Genomic DNA, 21,323 nt, shown 5'->3' with positions numbered 1-21,323 from the left:
TAAGTTTGTTGCTGTTGTTTCTCTTTTTTGCAGTTAACCGATGGAGGGAAGGCAGCCAGGGCCAGCATTGTAGTTGGAGATGTGGTTCTGTCCATTGATGGGATCAGCACCAATGGGATGACTCACTTGGAGGCCCAGAACAAAATCAAGACATGCACTGGTTCCTTGAACCTGACTCTGCAAAAGTAAGTGTTAATTAACTTATAAGCATTACAAAGAGGGCTGAAAGGAGGCCACAGTAGGAAGAAATTTATATCCCCTTCTCCATCCACGATGGACATGAAGATATTTTTGACAAATGCACATTTTTACTTTTTTAAAAGTTCTGGTCCTATGCCTGGTTTTGTGAAAGACGAGTGGTGCTCCTAAAAATTAGTAGTTATTACAAGTATCCACTTTTACAATGCAAATGTATATGTATCCAGACCAAGGGCATACAGAATGGTGACATATTAAGTTACTGTAGTTTTCACAAATCTGTTTAATAATGTAAAATAACCTTTAACAGTTTTAACCTCTCTATCATCCTCACTTTAAAAATAATTGTCTGAGTGGTCCCAATAGTGTATATGTTCCCTTCATTGTAAATAAAAACGTGATTTGGTATACTTTTAATTACAACGCTATTAGTAAATTCATCATGTGGTTATAGCAGCAGTTAATTATTCTGTAAATATTTTGTCTAACAGTTAAAGTACAATGCTTATTTATCTCAAAAGAAAGCCATATATATGTAGAGGCTTATTTTATGATTCAAAGGGAAATCTCAGGATACAGGTTAGTTAAGTAGGGTAATCATTTTTTTTAATGGATTATTGTTTTATGGATTGTGTATTGTTTTTAAAATATGATGCACCATACAGTTTGTTTCTAATTATCTTTACTGAAACATTAAAACTAGTGTGTGATTCTTTGTCAATAGGCAATAATTCAATCATTTGATGACCAGCTGTGTGGCTTTGGCAAAATCTAAGCTGTAAGAAGGCTTATTCCAAATTCGGTCCTTATTGTGAGAGTCCATCCCAGCAGAGATCAGTGTTTTAATATCAGAAAACTGCTGGTGTTTCAAGATGCAAAAAACCCCATCCTACTAGTCTATCTTTCGAAGTCACCTTGAGAAACAAGGTACCCAAAATTTATAGTGCTTCGAAAATCTGTACTATTGCCTACAATTGTTTGCAGTGTTTTATGTCTTGCTGTAATAGGCACAGTTCCAATAGGGCAATTCACTTTTTGTTTTCCTGACTCCAGGCTGACTTTGGATCTCAGGGCTTGCCACCAAAGTACATATTTAACCTAGTTACATGCAAACAATTAGTGCTTTAAATAGCACTGTTTGCTTAAGATGTAAAAGATTTTAAAGACACATTTTGTATTCTCTGGTATTTTGACATTCAGTAGAACTTGCGCAGTATAACATTGCCTTCTAAGATTCTGTATTTAGCATCATTTTACATACATGCATATATTCTATGCATTTATGTAAAATATTTACAGTAGCTCCACTGGACTGAAGTTCTCAAATGCAGTTAGGGGGATTGTGACAGTCTGGCTGAGTGGTGACGTCAGAACCAGGAAATGAACAACACAGGATGGATGAAATGGTAAATGTGCTTGCTTGCGCCGGTTTATTGTAAATAAAAAGGCTGAACAAAACAGAAAAGCATGGCACTTTGGGCCAAAATAAATAGACGAACAAGACAGACAGTGGACGAACACTAAACAAGTACGGTGCTGGTGCTTCCAGCACTCGTAGCAAATATTTATTTTCTTACTTTTTTTATTCTCCTCTCCACACCCGTTCTCCACTCACAAAGACACAACCCCGAGTGAAAGAGATGTGCATCTATATATACAATTGTGCTGGGATTCAATTACTAATTAATTATTCACTTGAATTCCAGCACGTGAACTAATCTGTGAAAACCCTATGCTCACATATTAAGTACTTTAAATGCACGTGAAGTGAAGTGGAATCCGCGTGCCTAAATACAATTATACATTTTAAGTAACTCGCGTTACACACACCCATTTATATCCCGTGCAGCAATATCTATACACCAACATTAACACACTACATACAACATAAAACACAAATGCACACAGGGGCGGGGCGCATTGCCACAGGGATATATAATTGGTATCCCACTACTTTGAAAAATTGTTAGACATTTTGTGCTATCAAAGGTAAGTTAAGTTTACCCACATATTTTTGGGGGGAATTTTGAGTTCATATGGAAACCTACACATTGGTTTCAATATCTTGACAAACAAGACTACAAGTACTGTATATCCAGATAAATAAATACAATGTTTAATAAAAGCACACTTTGAACTGGTCTTGAGATGAATTAACCATTTGCAGCTTGTTTGCCACAAGCCTGGTTTCCTGCAAGTCTGAGTCACTACCAGGGCATTAAAATTACTGATGAGATTTTAGAAGGTTTTTGAGTCTGTTATGCACATACTTTCCTAATGTCTACACCCATGCACGGTAATCCTCAACCAGGAATAGGTACTGGGAACCAGGAACTATGGGTGACCTCACAGTGCTCTTCCTTCAAATGTCTGAGGTGAATGTGGACTTTAAGTTCTTCACTAACCTCGTACAACTGAACAAAGTAATTATTTAGCAAGATATCAATTCAAACCTGCATAACTTCTCCAGATGAATAATTCCCTGTTAGACGCATCACTGGGAATAATTGTTTTATGGCATTGATGGGATTCCTTGTTGTCATTATCTCTATGCCACTTGATCTCCAGACACTATATACAGTACACCCTGTCCATGCTTGCATCATGACATCACTGCCCTTTCTTAAATCCTTTTTCTAGTTCCTGCTGAGATCTAAATATGTTTTCTTTGAAACTTTGTTTGCTAAAGGGATTTAAAACACAACTGTATAGTGGAAATCCTTTAGTCATTTACTTTATTTGTTAATAAATGTTCCATTGGCATTCAATAGTGCTGCATTTTCAGGCATTGATGTAGCTATTTTAAGCTATGAGCAGAACTGAATGCAAGGAAACAATGACGTTTAGCCTGCCTTTATCTGTTCTTGGAATAGTGCAGCTGTCTGGTTTTCAAGTGTGGCGTTATCTGCAGTGACATTTTAGCTGTTTTGGCAGAAAGACAGTTCCTGCAACTCAGTTGTCTCCAGATGAGAAATATGGCCTTTTACTGCCTCATGAATCCAAATTACTTTGGATCCTTTGTAGCCTAGGAATTGAATAGAAAGTAAAGAGGTGTTCTAGGTTGAAAAGTTACATTTATTTAACATTTCTGTTTTATAATTTGTTCTTATTAAAAACAAAATGCTGCATTTTATAATGTACACATTTTAAACTACATGTATTACTCTTATTTGTATTCTTTTGGAAGTAAATGTTGCTTAACAATGTAATACAGTACAGTTCCGTAGTACAGTGGGAGGCTGTCATAAATTGCCAAAAGTGAGTTAGGTGCCCCTGGTATTTTTTTCTCGAAAGCCCTATTCATTACGAGTCGAAAGAGGTGCTACACATGATGGTAGCATCTAAGTTGAGCCCAGGGAGATTTTTCTGGTCAGGGTCACTGTGGAATGGTGGGGGTATTCACTGTCACGGAAGACAGAAGATTGTATTTGTAAACACTGCACAGGTGCCCAGTTTTTTATTTATTTTCTTTTTTTTTTATTTGAGCCCACAGATGGCGCAGTTGTCTGTGGCCTGTATACCGACAACGGTAACCAGGACCACAGATTACCAACACAGGTATAGGCAGGCGCACTCACAGGTGCTCAAAAATAATAATGAAAACCAAAGACAAAATGAAAAGGGAAAATAAAACTACAAAACAAAAGTGCTGCTTAAGCAGTGCCCCACTGCCGCTATGCCAGTCAGCTCTGGTCTCCGCCCTACGCTTTGCTGTGCATTATACACTGGGGTGGTCAAGGTTCCCCTATCACTACACACGTCCCCTCGGGTACGTAACCATGTATTTTAGTAAATGGTTTGTTTAAGACTGGCTGTCTTCCTCAGCCGTGCTGATTTTATTCTCTCGCTCCTACCACTGGCGTTCCTGCCTGGTGTTTTGTGTACGCTCGCCTCCTCAGCTAGCATCACTGGGTTTCCCCGATCATGGCCATCCAAATGCACAACCAAGCGCAGTTCTTATGGGCCAAGCAACCCCCCAAGGCCCGCCTCTCAACTAGAGAGAGAGGGAAAGCCAACACAACTTCCTCCCAACCTCTCGGTGTCATTGCCATGATTGACAGGCGGATCTTACGAGGCTGCTGCCCCCTTCCTGCAGAACCACGCATGCGCCAGATAGTCAGCACAGACCTCCCCCGTCACTTTTTCAATAAAACCACATACTTACAAGACAAGATAACTAGAGGTTAAATGCACTGGTTGCTTCAGTTATTAAAAAATATATATCTATACATAATACAGTTGCTGTTATCTGAAACCATAGATAATTCAAAGTGAGGGATATCTTTGTGATAAGTATAAATGCTCAATTATCCAAACTCCTCTTGGTACACACAGTTGTTTTTCTTTTAATGTTACTTTTAGCACAATTTTGAGAGAACCAAAAGGCAGCTATATTTTAAGGACTGGTGTGACTATGCTAAAAACAAATAGAGGTGTTATGTATAAGGATATATGGGTTTGTGTTTTGCATTTTCAATTACAGATCTGTTATTTGTGTTGAAAAAGATGGTAAATTACTCCTCATTCTAGTTTAGACATGAATTAGTTTTAAATGCACAAACATCAAAGAGGTCACCCAGATCCCACAGTTTGGTAACTTTAAACTGAATATTTTTTTGTGTCAAAACAAGCACTGACATGATATTTCGAGCACGACAGTTCAAAGTACATTTTATTCAGTAACCATGGCTTAATGATGTTTTGTGATTTGTCTGCCTTTGCATATCTGTCTGACTAAATGCCACATTTCAGCAGCAATCTAATCTTATGAATAGCAATTATACTCCTCTAATTATAGATATAAGTATTCGCAAATAAAACTTGCAGTAATCTGTTCTTGTAAAATGCCTACTTTATTGTGGGCAGAGCGTACATCATTATGATGTACGGTATGTGCCTTTTTAGTTTTCTTCTGGCAGGGAGTAATTCATTTAGTGGAAAGAAAAATGTGAAACTGTATGGGTTGCAACTGCTTGCAATACAAATTACGGGTTTTGGTTCAAGTGAAACTGTGAAAAGTACTCAAGTTTCCATTTTTGGACTTGTGCAAACAGTAAGGTTGGTGTGGCTATTGGCTGTTTGGTTTCATGAGGTACAACCCACTATATATACCCCTTTTATGTAGGGCTTCACTCCACACTGTATTTTTGGTTTAGGTCATTTCTCTACAGAAGCCTGTGTCACTTTTAACATATTTCTTGATCTGCTGATCCAGTTCTGATGAAACCAGCATTCCTAATTATTATTTTCATAGAGAAATACAGTAAAGGTGTTTCATGTTTGATTTGCATTACCTTGGTACATAGTATGTAACAAATGCTTTTAAAAGCAGTTGAATAGACCCTATTTCAAATAGCATTGCATCCCATCCTTGAAATACAAGGTTGTCTGTACAGCAGTACATTACCATGTTGCCAAAATAACAGTATTACAGTATTACACCAAAAAGCCATAACACAAATACGCGACGCTGGGCATTTTTGTGGTGTATTACTGCTTATTCCTCAACCAGGCACACATGATTGGTATGCACTACACGATTTTCTTCTACAATATTATATAAAAATGGAATGGTAGTTGTCAGTACCACACAGTAGGCAATGTACTCGAATATAATGTACAGCTAGGGCCAAACATTTTGCATGACCTAGAATTTTAGGATTGAGACATAATAAAAATAAACTATATGAACATAATAGTAGTACAGTATTTCATGTTGCATTTCGAAATGTCACATTTTAAAATGTCAGTTTTTCATTAAGTATTTGGAAAACTACAACGCGGTGTGTAATTCAATATGTTAACATTATTCTGCAGGTTTCATTTTGCTTTATGAAGCAAAATCTGTTAATTCTATAGGGTGATGCAAACCTTTTGGTCATACCTGTAATGCCCCCCATTTAATCTACTAAATAAAAACACTTGTTTGTATATCAAAGTTGTTTTTCTGTCATCTATATGCAGGTGTATCAAATGAGCGATCAACTTGGCAAAGAAACAAACATACATACATACATACATACATACAATGTTGCTGATAGCAAGTAGACTACTATCACTGAAATAATACAATTGTTTTACATTCTCATCCACTTATTTAGTAAAAATAGTAGTGACCTACATAAATGATAAAAATGGGCAAAAAGGGATAACAGTATCATTTGATACTATGAGGGAATAGCTATTTTTGTTTAGCGTTTGCTGAGGCTACATGAAGGACGCTTATCAGGAGTATGTATGTATAGAATACTGACCTGCCTGTCCAATTGTTGCTTCTATGGCTTCCCAGATTGTTTGCATTCATCTCAGCATCCTTCTAGAAAGTATGGGAGGCTGTGTGGTCCAGTTGTTAAAGAAATGGGCTTGTAACCAGGAGGTCCCTGGTTCAAATCCCACCTCAGCCACTGACTCATTGTGTGACCCTGAGCAAGTCACTTAACCTCCTTGTGCACCGTCTTTCGGGTGAGACGTAGTTGTAAGTGACTCTACAGCTGATTCATAGTTTACACACCCTAGTCTCTGTAAGTCGCCTTGGGTAAAGGCGTCTGCTAAATAAACACATAATAATAATAATAATAATAATAATAATAATAATAATAATGGGAGGGATCAAACACTTCAGTGTGCGTGGACACCTTCATAGACAACAGTTTGTCATTCATGATTTTTCCTGTCAAGCATGTGTTGTTAGCACTAGGCTGTGATTGGTTAATCCATCAACGATACCACACGGCATCTGGAAAAAAATTGCTCTGGGTTTGATTCGAGCGGCACCGCTCAGCAATACTGCGGTATTATATCGCTCTGGTCTGTGCCAACAATATTGGTTGGCAATGCTGCCAGATAGCCGACGGCATTGTGCCGAGTATGTGTGTCCTGGCCTTTACACTATCATAAAAAAGCTATTTTGTTTTATTTCTCTTACTGTTGTATTGCTAGTTTTGTATAAAAAATATTTATAACCTGTCCCTTTTAACCAAAAATACAGCACTACATGAAAAGTATGTTTGAAATAGTTGCATTGGTTCCCATAAACTTTGTAAGTTTTGCTACTAGAAAAATATTCTTAAATGTTATTTTAATACAACTTTAATCCTTATAATTTTATGTAATATTCTTAAGCTAAACATGAAAGACATGCTTTTGCCCATTATGGAAGATTCAGCTAAGAGAAACTTAATACAAAAGCATTCCTTCGTTCCTGCCTTCATGGTTTGGATTTTATTACTTTTGCTGTCGACACCCTTCCTGTGTTTGTGCATCATCAAGGTAACTTGTCTCATCCGTCATACATAGTAAATTATAATTGGAGGGCATACCAGGTTGGTTTATGAAAAATAGCAAAACAAACAATAAAATAGGTGTTTCTATAAACATGAGCTAGACAGCCTTTTGCACAGCATATGTTTTGCTGCTATTTTCAACAAATCAGTTTCAACTACTTGAGTGTTCTTTTTACCAGCCCCAATCCTGCAGTGCTTGTTTGGATTCAGAGCTGAAGGCATGTGTTCGTCTGTATGTCACATGTCACATTCAATGTTGAAACTTGCTAAAGACATTCTTTAGCAAATGTAGGTCATGTAAGTTCAAACGCACAACGGTCTGTATATTAGTTCTGCAACAAACAATTGTTTTGGGTGCTTTGCATATTTTATAAAGGACCCAATGAACTAAAACTAGAATTTTGTGATTTATGTTGAACAAGGGAAACTGGCTAAATTCAATTATTTGACTGTAAGGCTTTCCAGTTCTCTGTACTGTAAAATGAATCTCATTTGTCAAGGTAACTAATCTACCTGCCTTCATTCCATCACAGATGAATGTTTGATCATTTGCTGAAAACCTGAGACTGTGATGAATAATTTCTATATTTGGGAATTTAACTGTTTGTCTTTGTGTATTTCAAGCAAAGCTCGCTATGAAAGGAGCACAGCAGCAAGAAGCATGACAACACTGGGGATTCAGAATAACAACCTCTTCCTGTTCTCATAATATTTACCATATGATTAATACTGTCTATTAATTATATGTGGATATCACAATGCCATGCTGTACTTGGGAATCTTTTCCTACTTTATTTTGCACGTGGTCCTACTCCCTCAACATAATTAACTGGTACTTCTAATTTGGCTAATGGTAGAGTGAGGGGAAGTGCTTTGCTGTTCATCAGGAGTAGCTGCTACTATAGCTATGGTAGCTCTTGACAACCTTTGTATGGACATTCATCTGTTACTGAGGTTGTGATATCAACCGTCACATGCACAATGAGTTAAAATAGTCACTATTTAAAACATTTCGAGATATAACATCTTTTAAGCCATTCTGGAATCAGTTATTTGAAACAGACCAAATCACTCCCTACAAAAAGCATTGATCTTGGTCCTTGTCTGCTTCTTTAAGTATCGCTTCACTTGAGGTGGTTAAGTTTAGGACCTGAATAAATTGGGAAATTAAACCTTTGTAAATACATTGATAACCATCCGTGAAGCTACTTTAATTTACACACTTGAAACATGTGCCAAGTACCTAGGGCCAAGTACCTATGTTTAACCACCTGAATTTGCTGAAGAAATGTACTTTCTCAATGTATACGAAGCTTTAATGAATGTATGGGGATTCCAGATTTAGAATAGCATATTAGTATATAAGTGATCTTAAAGATATCAACCCTGGTATTAGTGCAGTACAATAACAATGGAAGTGGAAGGCTGACTGGTTCTATAAATAGAGAATTTCAAAGATTTTTCCTCTTTGCTTATAAAGGTTTAAATCCAGTCGATTAGAACAATTTGTGAACCACCCATCTAAGAGCTTTATTAAAGGATGTCTGGAGGAGTCAGAATAATGCCTAAGGTTAAATATGTCTGAGGTTTAAACCATTAGGCTCCACCACTTATAACTGAAATATAATGATTACACAAGTGCTAGTCTGGTTAGTGTTAACATTTCTGCTAGGAAAAACTGCTGCCTGTCATAGTGACTGGTCGCTAAATGTTTTAACAGTCACAACTCAAAACATCATTGTCATTCGTGTGACAGCTGTCCATTCAAACACATACAAGTAGTGCTGGAGAGTAAATAGGCCTGTGTGAAAATGTAAAAAAATAAATAAATTAAAATAAATTAAAAAAATTCCTTTCACTTAGCAGCCTTATTTTATTAATTCAGCAGAAAATGAAATAGTGTCTTCGAACAATTTGTTTTCAAAAGTACATTAATATTTCACTTTATAATTTCAAATTCAGATATTTTGCACCATAGTTTTTAGCGTAACTGAAAACTACAGGTATAATATGAGAGTGAATTAAAGCATTTTGTACTGAAAAGATAGGAGGGTGTGCAGTGCAAACTTACATAATATATTATAAATAATAATAATAATAATATCTATTTTTATATAGCGCCTTTCATAGTGGACCATCATAAAGCGCTTTACAGAGGTAGGCTGTGAACTGTGCACATAAGACTAGTGTGACAGGGCAAAAGCCCTGCATGTAAATAGTGTGGTTTGGTGCATGTGTAAATAAAGTTGGTGCATGTGTAAATAAGTTTGGTAGAATGTGGCTGGGACTTGATCGATTAATTGATGGTCAATCAAGCCCCAGCCACATGGTATTTAAAGGGAGCCAGACCCTTTATTTGGGAAGGTAGAGCTGAGAGTAGCAGGCTGTGCTCGCAGCTATTGCATGATAGCATTGCTTGGGTACGAGGTTTCTTTTGTTTGTATTATTGATTTGTTTGTTTTTAAACCTTTTATTTTTGTTTAATAAAAGTGTGCTTCTGCGCTAAACCACATATCTCCTATCTTGGTGGTAACCAGCCTTGACCACGGTCACACTGGTGTTAGAAGTGGGTTAGCGCCCCCTTGAGACTAAGAAAGGACCACAGCCCTTGTGCAACTGTCTGGAATACACAGAATGTCCTTAACAAGAAGGTAGATACCTTCCTGAGAGAACTATAACGCTGTCACCTGCAGCATGCGCATCAACATCTATCAGGTGTATGCCGCCAAGTATCAACACAAACTGTGGAACGAGCCGTCTGCCGCCCTGCAGACACCTACCCCGGAGAACATGGAACTGGCTATACAGCTTGCAGAAGAGGGTAAGAATGTGTCTAAGATTCAACTACAGCCTGCATGTGACGCTATTGACATCAACACCAGGGCTGTGGCTAATGTTTTCTCTACGAGGAGGTGCCTTCAAATGAAGATATCTACAGTAACTGCAGACACACAAGCCAAGCTATTGGAGTTGCCCTTTGAGGGGGATCTTGACTTTGGTACAGGTTAAGGATTCCCTCTCCCACATGGAGACAAGGCAGGCTATCAGGTCCTGCTCAGCAGCAGGAAGAGGTGCATCCTCCAGTAAGGGGGTATTTTAACCGTTCTGGTCTCAACCACCATCAACGGGCAACACGGATGGACTGGTCACTTCCACAGGAAGTCTTCCTCTAAGAGCAAATCAATTCCATGCTCCTTTCCCGTGCCATATAATAGGTCCCCTCATCTTCACAAAGGTAGTGCCACTACTCGGTACTTTTTAATTCAGAAAAAGAACGGGAGTTTCAGACCCATTCTAGACCTCAGGGCCTGAACAAATACTTCCTTTCAGAAAAATTCAAGATGGTATCACTCGCCACCATCATCAAGGCAGTCTAACTGGGGAATCTGCTGTCTTAGAACAACGGGAACATTCTGCAGCCATGTTTTAAGTCCCTACCTATATTCCACCCTACATCCCCCTTTTTTCCTTTACTGTTTTATTTTCAAAATTTGAACATTGATCTATAATGACATGAAGTTTTTATGGAGGAGGGACGCTGACTTTGGTGCCAAAAAGGATTATATTACAATGATCTCTGGGTAATAATAGTTTTTAAGGCTTGTGGAACTAGCCCGCTAGTAAGTGAACCAAAAAGTGACTGGCTTGAATTAACTGCATATTGTACTCAAATTGCAATCTTTGTCATTTATGTCATCAGGCAGTTATGAATGGAATGCTCATATTTATCCTTAGAGTGTAACAATAAAATAGAAAAATGCATTCCTTCATTGTATAGTGTTGCTAAAAATAGTTTGTACATTAGAGTGTATAAACCCAACATAGTATATGCACTGATGAGTGTCTTTCCATGACGTGCTGTGTTACAGCTTCTTTGCTTCCATTATGTCTTTGTGAAGCACCATTTGTTTCCTGCTGCTATTATGAAGCAGTTTTCTTGGAGAGATTGGTCTAGACAGTTCTTAGAAATGTATCAACAAACTTGAGTTTTCAGCCAAAACTTCCTGTTGGAAATATTGTCAAATCCTTATATTGACCGTATAATATGAAAAGTATTTGTTGGCCTGTTGACTCTTGTTGCTGTAATAGGAAATACAATACCTGAAGACACTCAAACATGTCATAATGTTTATAGACATCACTTGCATATTTACAGTACTCCACAAAAGTTTACATTTTTACTGGCATTACCATAACCAGGATAAAATATTAAACTATTTGATTAAAAAAAGGCGTATTCACTGACTCGTAGCTGCACAGCAGGTTCATTGCTCTGTATCACGCAATTGTAATTTTAAATAGCCGCCCTTTTAATGTAAACACATAATTAATCCTCATAATTGTTTCTTTGCTAATTCTGCATTCTTGTTATTTGCTAAGATTAACAAGAGGTTGGTGTGTCTCCAGACAGACTTTATGAAACAAGCGGTGTGTAGTGTAGTGTAATGACTATATCCTCTTTACACAGTAAAGCAATCCATTTCCTTTTATGAATGTATAGCTTAAATTGCTTTGAGGTTGTTTCTTCATCATCATAAAATAAATTTTAAGAAACTGTCATGGTTCAACATTGCTAATTAAAGCTTTATTAAAGGCAAATAGAGGGGACAGAAAGAAAGGAAACAATAATTCAATACTCAATTAATTTAACTTACTTCGGGAAAGCCCCGTCTTCTGTGCAGTACCTTAGGTCTACGTTTTTTAGCATAGAAGAATGCAGTGCTTTGCCATTGTTGTCGTCTTTTTTGCTTTCTTGTTCGCTACGTGCGAATGACAAAAAAAACTTGCACAACAGTATCCCGCCATCCTCATATAGATAATCAAAAAATGTTTTAGCTGTCTTTTACTGAAAACATTGCATTTTTTTCTTCGTTGGTGCAGCCACCATTTTGAGTGAGTGAAGTCACATGATGAATTAACTGAACTTGGCTGGGTGTAGTGCAACAACAAACAAAGTTACAAGGAAAAAAAGACAACACTGCAGAATTTTGCTAAATTCCATTCCCAAAATGCCCAATTCCGTTCCTAATTTCTGTGATGTGCATGCACTGTTTTTCATTGTTGTTTTTTTTATTTTAATTTATGCTAAAGAATTGTATGTTTTTTTTGTTTTTGTTTTTTTAATAATTTAGTCGTTGCCAATTAGTTTTTATTATTTTCTCCCCAATTTGAAATGCCCAATTATTAAGACTTGTATATGCAACACTGTATTAAAGTTGCAAAAATATCCCAGAATTAAGAAACGCCTTACTTTATCCTTGTGAGTTAATTACAAAACAAAGGATGCCAAACAGTAGCTACATCTTGTGTGTATTTCAGGTAAAAACATAAAGTAGACAACTCATTTTTGAAAATAATCTCTGCCACTGTCATGTCTTTGCAATAAACAAAGGGTCATAGACACATTTTCATGAAGTAATAACATGACTTTTTAACTTGAATAAACAAATAAAATAAAAGTGGAAAACGGGACGTTGTACAATGAAAAAAACAGCAATATTTACTCTGTTTTATTTCTCTTATTACATTCCACATAACAAAACTAGGATTGCATTAGAAAAATAAAACGTTGATCACTATACAAGTTATTTCTTTTGCAAGGTGGAATGATGTAGCTGAAGCAGCATCTTAAGCAGCACCGGCAGCTTCACGTGTATATATAGAGATCACTGTTTGTCAGCTAGTGTTGCGTGATGTTTTATATATGTACAGTCATCACACACATATCCGACCTATACAATTTTGACTTCAGTGACGGTTAAAAGAGTGTGATGCATATCTGATTATTTCTTTTTCGCCTGTTCCAACCCTTGTCTGTTTTTTAAGGAAACACAAAGATAAAGTCAAAAATACATAGCTGAAAGGACAGTATTGAACTACACACACACACACATATGTATAATGTGTGTGTGTGTGTGTTTGTTACTTCATAGTAAACAATACAGGCCTATCTGCAGTTTTGGAATCTTATGATTAGTTACCAAGTTGGAATACACACGCAGTTATTTTATGTATTAAATTGATTCATGGATGCAGAAGTAGGTCCGTCCAAAAAGAGACAAACATACTATTTCCACAAAGAGTGGGAAAATGAGTTTTTGCTTACAAGAGTGAAAGACAAGTGATTTGTCTGATTTGTGGTGCAGGAGTTGCAGTTTGAAAAAAGAGCAATGTTGAGAGACACTATGCAACAGTACATAAAGATACATTTCCTGCAGGAAGCAATCGCAGAGTCAAAAAAGTTAGTGAACTAAAGGCAACTTTGTGGAAACAGCAGTCTTTTTTTCTTTTTTCTTTTTTTTACCAAAACAGTGAAAAAAGCAAATGCTGTTACAGAAGCCTCTTTCCAAGTTGCTTACTTTCTACCAAAAAACAAGACAGTAATTACAGACGGTGCATTGGTAAAGGGTGCAATAACAGTTATGGCCGAATCGTTATAACTGACGTGCAACTGGGAGCTAGCACTGTGGCAAGGAGAGTATCAGCATTATCTGAAGATGTCTGTGAACAGTTAGACCGGGATTTATGTTGTTGTCAGTGGTTTTGAATACAGTGTGATGAATCTGACTCGAGCGACACTGCTCAGCCGGCTGTATTTGTTTGAATGGTGTTTGAGGACATTAGCATGAAAGAAGAGTTTTTGACATTATTGCCATTAAAAACTAAAACCAGAGGGCTAGATATCTATAATGAGGTTAAAAATGATTTTGCTAGAAAGAACATACCGCTTGAAAAGCTTGTGTCAGTAACAACGGATGGAGCCCCCACAATGACTGCATGTCACATGGGCTTCAGCATGTTGCACAACTACCACTGTATTTTACATCAGCAGGGACTTTACAGCAAAGTAATGGGATTTGACCACGTTATGACTCCTGTTGTAAAAATAGTTAACTCCATTCGAACCAGAGACCTACAACACAGTCAGTTTCAAACGCTACTGTGACAGAGATCGAATGATTCTTGGTGTTAGATCTCCCTCTCGACCTGTGAGGGCATGGTGCACGACGAACAGAGTACCCTTAATTAAATGGCACGACAATTTATTCCGTAGGGTAGATGGAAGTCGGTCATTTAGGAAGGGGGCGGAGCCACGGCACCCAAACTCATTGACCCGGACGGTAAGCGGCGTGGCATCCGAGGACTGGAGGAGCGGATGTGCTCGTTAACCTCGGGGTCATGGGCAAGGGTATAAATAGGGGGCATGGCTTGAGTGATCTGTTCCTTTGCAAATGGTTAAAATTACATAACCGAGAAGGAGCCCGTATTAAAAAATAAACTGTGAGTGTTTCGTGTCTGTGTATTAACACTGTGTGTCTTGTGTGTTGTTTTCTCACTAAAGATTACTAAGCACGATCCGGAGCTGCAGCCGCAGGCCAGCAAAAACCCGGACTTCACCACGCACCTTTTCCACTACAGGAACTGTCTTTGTTTTCACCACTAGCACTAGAATCACACACTGTCTAATTGTGTCTGTGTTTTGTGTTTTGTGTGGGTGACGGAACGGGACTTTGGGTTACGGGTCAAACCCGTGGGATTACAAACTGAAGTGATACACGCCGCTGTACCACTTCCAACATTGTCATTATTTACAGGTTTGCCTTAAGGCTCTGGACATTTATCAAATTAAATAAACACCCTTGCACCTGTACAAACATTGTCCGTGTGATTACTCCGCTCTGCACTGCACACACCTGCACGTCTTTACCACTTTGCCACAGCTACTCGGTGAAATTTCCGCTGAGAGTGCCGATCTTTTGCTTCACTCTGAAATAATGTGGCTTAGCAGAGGGAGAGTACTGCTCCGATTTCTTTCTCGTATCAAAAATTACAACTTTCTTGGTGTCAAGAAACGAAAGTTGTGCACAGCTGACTGACAGTGTGTTGGTTGCTTGTTTGGCATTTTTAACTGCTGTCACAGAGAATTGAAACAGACAGAACTGTGAATTGCAAGGAAAAAAAAAACAATTGCAGACATGATTAGTGCTGTGAAGGCTTTCAAATCAAAGTTGGATTATTGGGTGCAACAGCTGCAGAAGAAAATCCAGCATTTTCCGGTTGTGCAAGAAGTGTTTGCGGGAAATGACGCCACTGCAGAACTTTTGGACGGCAGTAAATACTGTGATGTCTTGACCAGACTTACGCAAGATCGACCCAAGCTAGAAGCCATTAGAGCTGATTTTTTAGCTCGCTCCCGTAACTTTCGACTTGAGCAAGGGCGTGATGACGTGCTGGGCAGACCAAGCAGCTGTGGTTAATGGTCGGGTGGTTGAGCCCAGAAGCTCCGCCACGTACCCTCACTTTTAAATTAATTGAGATCTATTGTACCGTGTTGAAAAATTACCCCAGAGGGGGGAGTGCGTTACCAGTTGCTCATCCTTCAGCCCTTTAAGGAGGATTTGTTGTGGCTTGCTCATGCTATTCCCCTATCTGGTCATTTGGGAAGGAACTAGACCAAAGCGAGGCTCATGACACGGTTCTATTGGCTGGGGCTGGATGGTGACTTCAGGCATTTTTGCGAACACTGTGGGGAGTGTCAGAAGGCCAGCCCTAGAGCCGTCCCACGAGCCCCATTGGTGCCATTGCCACTAGTGGAAGCTCCGTTTGAGCGTATTGGAGTAGATATAGTTGGACCGCTAGAAAGGAGTGCAGCAGGATACACTCAACTATTGGTCATTTTGGATTACGCTACGCGTTATCCAGAGGCCATTCCCCTCCGATCTGCGTCTGCTAAATCTGTTGCCAACGAGCTTGAGAAGGTTTTCTCCCGGGTGGGGATCCCCAAGGAAATAATGACCGACCAAGGCACTGACTTTATGTCCCGGCTAGTCCGCGGAACATGTAAACTCTCTGGGATTAAGACCATTAGGACCTCGGTTTACCATCCTTGGATCCTCAGTCTTGTGGAGCGTTTTAATAAGACCCTTAAAAGCATGTTGTGCAGATTTATTAATAGTGACGTGCGCTACTGAGACCAGCTGATTCCTCCCCTTCTCTTTTCTATCAGAGAGGTACCTCAGGCTTCTACAGGGTTTGCACCATTTGAGCTGCTGTATGGGCTGAGACCTCGGGGTGTACTTGATCTGGTCAGAGAGATGTGGGAGGAGCAGGAGGACAATTTGACCAATACTGTCCGGTATGTGTTGGACCTGCGCAAATGTCTTGAGTCTGTGGGAAAATGGGCGCATGACAATTTGCAGCAGGCTCAATGCAGACAGGAGACTCAATATAACAGAGGAGCCTGGTTACGCACTTTTCAGCCAGGGGATAAAGTGCTTCTATTATAGGCCAGCTCTGAGTTTAAATTTCTGGCGAAGTGGCAAGGACCTTTTGAGGTTACACGCCAGATTGGGATGGTGGATTATGAGATCTGCCAGCCGGAACAACTGAGAGAAAAGCACATTTATCATGTAAACCTCTTGAAGCCCTGGTTGCAACAGGAGGCTTTGTTAGTGGCACAAGCAGATGACGTCACAGACCTGGGACCTGATCTTTCTGTGTTGGTGAAAACAAGATCAGTACAGGTTGCAGATAATCTGACACCAACATAGAAATGTCAGGCTTGAGTAGTGCACCATCACATTGAAGTTGAGCCGGGGGTGCCAGTTCGCCAGAGGCCGTACCACGTACCTGAACACAAATGGTAGGTATTAAAGGTGGAAATTGACAAGATGCTCAGACTGGGTGTAATAGAGGAGTCCCAAAGTGACTGGAACAGTCCAATTGTTTTAGTGGATAAACTGGATGGGTCAACTTGGTTTTGCATTGACTTCAGGCGAGTTAATGAAAAATTGAAGTTTGATGCTTATCCTGTGCGCCGGGTAGATGAGTTGCTGGAGCGTCTAGGCACAGCTCATTTTATGACAACACTGGATTTAACGAAGGGGTACTGGCAGATACCCCTGATCCCGGAATCCAGAGAGAGGACAGCGTTTTTGACTCCCTTCGGGTTGTACCAATTTAGGACCATGCCCTTTGGGTTGCATGGAGCACCAGCCACTTTCCAGCAGATGATGGATCACATTTTGCAGCCCCATCAGCAGTACGCCACTGCTTACATAGATGACGTGGTTATCCACAGTGAGGATTGGCCGAGTCGTCTGTGTAAGGTAGCAGCGGTACTGCAGTCCTTGCGGGAGGCTGGGCTCACTGCTAACCCAAAGAAATGTGCCATTGGGAAGAGTGAGTCTGAGTATTTGGGGTATCGAGTAGGGAGTGGCCAGATCAGACTGCTGATTGCCAAGGTGAAAGCCTTGGCTGATTGGCTGGTCCCTACGACCAAAACCCAGGTGCACGCTTTCTTGGGACTAGCGAGCTGTTATAGGAAGTTCATCCTAAGCTTCGCCACGCTTGCTGCTCCCTTGACAGACCTCACCCGGAAGGCTGCCCCAGATACGGTTCAGTGGACGGAGCCGTGTCAGAGGGCCTTTCTCTCTCTGAAGCGAAGGCTGTGCAGCAAGTCAGTGCTATGCAGTCCTGATTTCAGTAGGAGTTTCACCCTGCAGACGGATGCGTCAGAGAAGGGTCTCGGGGCAGTGTTGTCTCAGGAGGTGCAGGGAAGCAAGCACCTGGTCCTGTATATCAGCAGGAAGCTCCTTCTTCGTGATAAAAACTATAGTACCATCAAGAAGGAGTGTCTCACAGTAAAATGGTCAGTCGAGTCACTCTGGTACTACCTCCTGGGGCAACACTTCACCCTGGTTACAGATTATGCCCCCTTAGCATGGCTTCACCGAATGAAGGATAACAATGCAAGAATCCCACGGTGGTACTTGGCCCTGCAGCCCTATGCCTTCAGGGTAGTCCACTGAGCAGGGAAACTGCATCAAAATGCAGACTTTTTTCTCTCTGGAAGGCATGGGGGTGTAGGATTTTCGAATGGACCGGTGGTGCCATTCTGAGGGGGAGGGTATGTCTGGCGCATGCATGGTTCTGTAGGAAGAGGGCAGCAGCCTCGTAAGATCCGCCTGTCAGTCATGGCGGTGACACAGAGAGGTGGGGAAGAGGGTGTGTTGGCTTTCCCTCTCTCTGAGTGGCTGAGAGGCAGGCCTTGGGGGATTGCTCAGCCCATAAGTACTGCGCTTGGTTATGCATTCGGGTGGCCATGACCGGGGAAACCCAGTGATGCTAGCTGAGGAGGCGAGCGTACACAAAACACCAGGCAGTAACGCCAGTGGTGGGAGCAAGAGAACAAAAACAGGCCAGTCTTAAAGAAAGAAAACGATAATTAAAATAGATGGTTACGTACCCAAGGGGACGTGCGTAGTGATAGGGGAACCTTGGCCACCCCATTGTATAGTGCATAGCAAAGCGTTGGATGGAGACCCAAGCTGACTGGCATAATGGCAGTGGAGGCACTGCATAATTAGCACTTTTGTTTTGTAGTTTTATTACTGTGTTTTATTTTCCCTTTTCATTTCGCCTTTGGTTTTCATTATTATTTGAGCACCTATGAGTGCGCCAGCATGAACCTGACTGTACCTGTGTTGGTAACCCTGTGGTCTTGATTACCGTTGCCAATATACAGGCCACGGACAACAGCGCCCTCTTCAGGCTAAAATAAACCAAAAAGAAAATAAATAAAACTGGGCACCTGTGCGGTGTTTAAGTACAATCTTCTGTCTCCCGTGTCCGTGAATTCCCCCACCCTTCCACAATATATATATATAATAGGAATTGATTTGTTTCTTAATACAAGGACGGTAAAACGCGACTGACGTGTATCTGAGTGTCATATATCAGAGTGCTGACACTGTATATGGCAGAGTAGTGGGAGGAAAGGTGTAGTCCTTGAGGTTCAGGATGCCACGGGCTTGGAATTAACCAGGATGGGAAACACCTGGCTCTAAAAGGTAATGAGGGACGCCTGCCTGTTTTAAGCAGGTGTGTAAAATAGCAGGTCTGCCTCTGGGTAGAGAGGTCCAAATGAAGACTAAGGCCTGGTGGAAGCCTGTGGGGGGACAGGCCTGGAAAATATATATAAAAAAGGTATTTAATACTTGATAAGTATATGTATTTGTTAGCACTCCTTGGAGGAGTTAGGCTTTTGTTTTGGTTCTGTAGTTTTTGCATGTAAATAAATACACAGGCATCATCCTGTTTTACACCCTATCTGTTGTTGGAGTGTTCCTATTTTACACAAGAAGACAGTGAAAAGGTCCCCGAAAGTGGAAAAGCAGACGTCAAGTACCACAGACAAGAGGAAGGGAGGCATGGTCCAGAAAGTTTGAGAACCACTGATCTAGGGCATTTCCTGAGTTGGCTTCTTACTTCACAGACCACTTAATGGAGCTACTGTAATTAACAATGTTCCACTTAAGGAAGCTAGAGTAGGTGGCGACTTTAATAGAATCTGCAAAGCAGCCTGCAGAGATGTTTTCTGCTGAATATTTGCTAGTATGTCTCCCAAGGTGTGATTCGTTGTCTAGCTGACTAAAGGGTGAATTTATCAACAAATACAGCTTGACAGAGACCTGCTTTATTTCCCTATTATATGGAGATATTCATTACAATCAAAACTAAAAGAAAGACAACCCCCAAACACGCATTGCATTTGTAAAAGTGACATTCAAGCTCATAATTTTAAACACCTTTGGTAGCACACTTACGTGCCATAAGACGATATTTTACTGTTTTTGTAATGATCCTAGTGTTGTATCTGTTAGGACCTGGTAAATTAATTAATGTATTAATTGGTTTAATATGAAGCTCTCGTTGTAAATAGGATTAGATCAAAATGTTTGTGAAATTTGAGGTTATTGTAAATACAACAAAAGACTGTGCACACCCCCTATTATTGTTACTTGTAATAAATACACCTTTGGAGAGAGTTGATACTTTTTTAAAATACTTAGGTGTCAATATCGATACAACTCTTAAATCTGAAATACACATAAAATAAATATGTAATAACATTGGGAGAAAACTCGGATTGTTGTATGGCCAGCGACATTGCTTAGATTTTACATCAAGGTTTAAATTTACTAAGCAACTTTTGTGTTCTATTCTGGACTGCAATGATGTGATATATGTGACTGTTAGTAAGGAGTCGCTGAAGAACAGTGTTTAACAGGATTTGTAGATTTGTTCTTCAGAGTACTGTACCTTGTATTCCAGGTTAAACTTGTTGTCACCTGTTAATAGAAGGAACTTTCACTGGAATCAGATTGTTTGTTTGTTTTTTTGAGTAATCTATTCCAGGAGTTTACCTATGATTTACAGCTTACAAAATGTTTGTGGAACCAAATATTTTAAAATACCGATGGTAAAAAGTGTTACTGGAAGGAAATCTTTTGCTGCAGTTTGAGACTGGAATGCATTGCTGATGGGATCAGAGACTTCCCATCGTCAGTTTAAAAATGTGTTATTTCATTATCTGAAGAAGCCCTGTGTATGTGTATGGAGTTGTGTAGAGTTTTAAATTTGTATTCAGTGTGCAGTGTGTGATTGTAATTTGCTGCTGTTGGACTCTGTTGTAAACAAGCTAATTATAGCTCATATTTTTCCAATTAAAAAAATAAATAAAAAAAATTACCAAGAGTCATAGCAGACCATTAAAATGTATTGCGATTCGGTAGTTCATTGCTCAGTTAGATGTTGACGTCATTGTGGTAGGAGATTGAGAAATTTTTAGGAAATGCTTGAAATTCACTTTGGACAAGCTATTTTAGGGTACTTCCTATGTAAAAGTAATACCAAAAAAATCCATAAAAAAGGCCTAGATTTAGAGTTTTACTGATATAAAGAGTTTTCAAGCCAGCCATATAAAAAAAAAAAGTCCTAAATGGCTCATAATGACAGAATGTCTACAAATAGGTAGTTTAGTATATAGTCCTCTTATTT

General features: G+C 39.6%; 1 protein-coding gene across 1 annotated transcript in view; it reads left to right on the top strand.

Annotated features, from left to right (window-relative positions):
- The window catches only part of LOC117421249 (PDZ and LIM domain protein 5-like), a 134,231-nt gene that overhangs the window by 44,230 nt on the left and 68,678 nt on the right, over positions 1-21,323 (top strand). The window contains exon 3 of the mRNA XM_059026137.1: positions 34-185. Within this exon, the coding sequence (XP_058882120.1) occupies positions 34-185 (152 nt within the window). The remainder of the gene's footprint in view (positions 1-33; positions 186-21,323) is intronic.

This window comes from Acipenser ruthenus, chromosome 1 (genome assembly GCF_902713425.1).
Source record: "Acipenser ruthenus chromosome 1, fAciRut3.2 maternal haplotype, whole genome shotgun sequence".
In the NCBI taxonomy this organism is placed as follows: Eukaryota; Metazoa; Chordata; class Actinopteri; order Acipenseriformes; family Acipenseridae; genus Acipenser; species Acipenser ruthenus.
The sequence above is the reverse complement of the archived record's forward strand: the minus strand, read 5'-3'. Positions and strand labels throughout refer to the sequence as shown.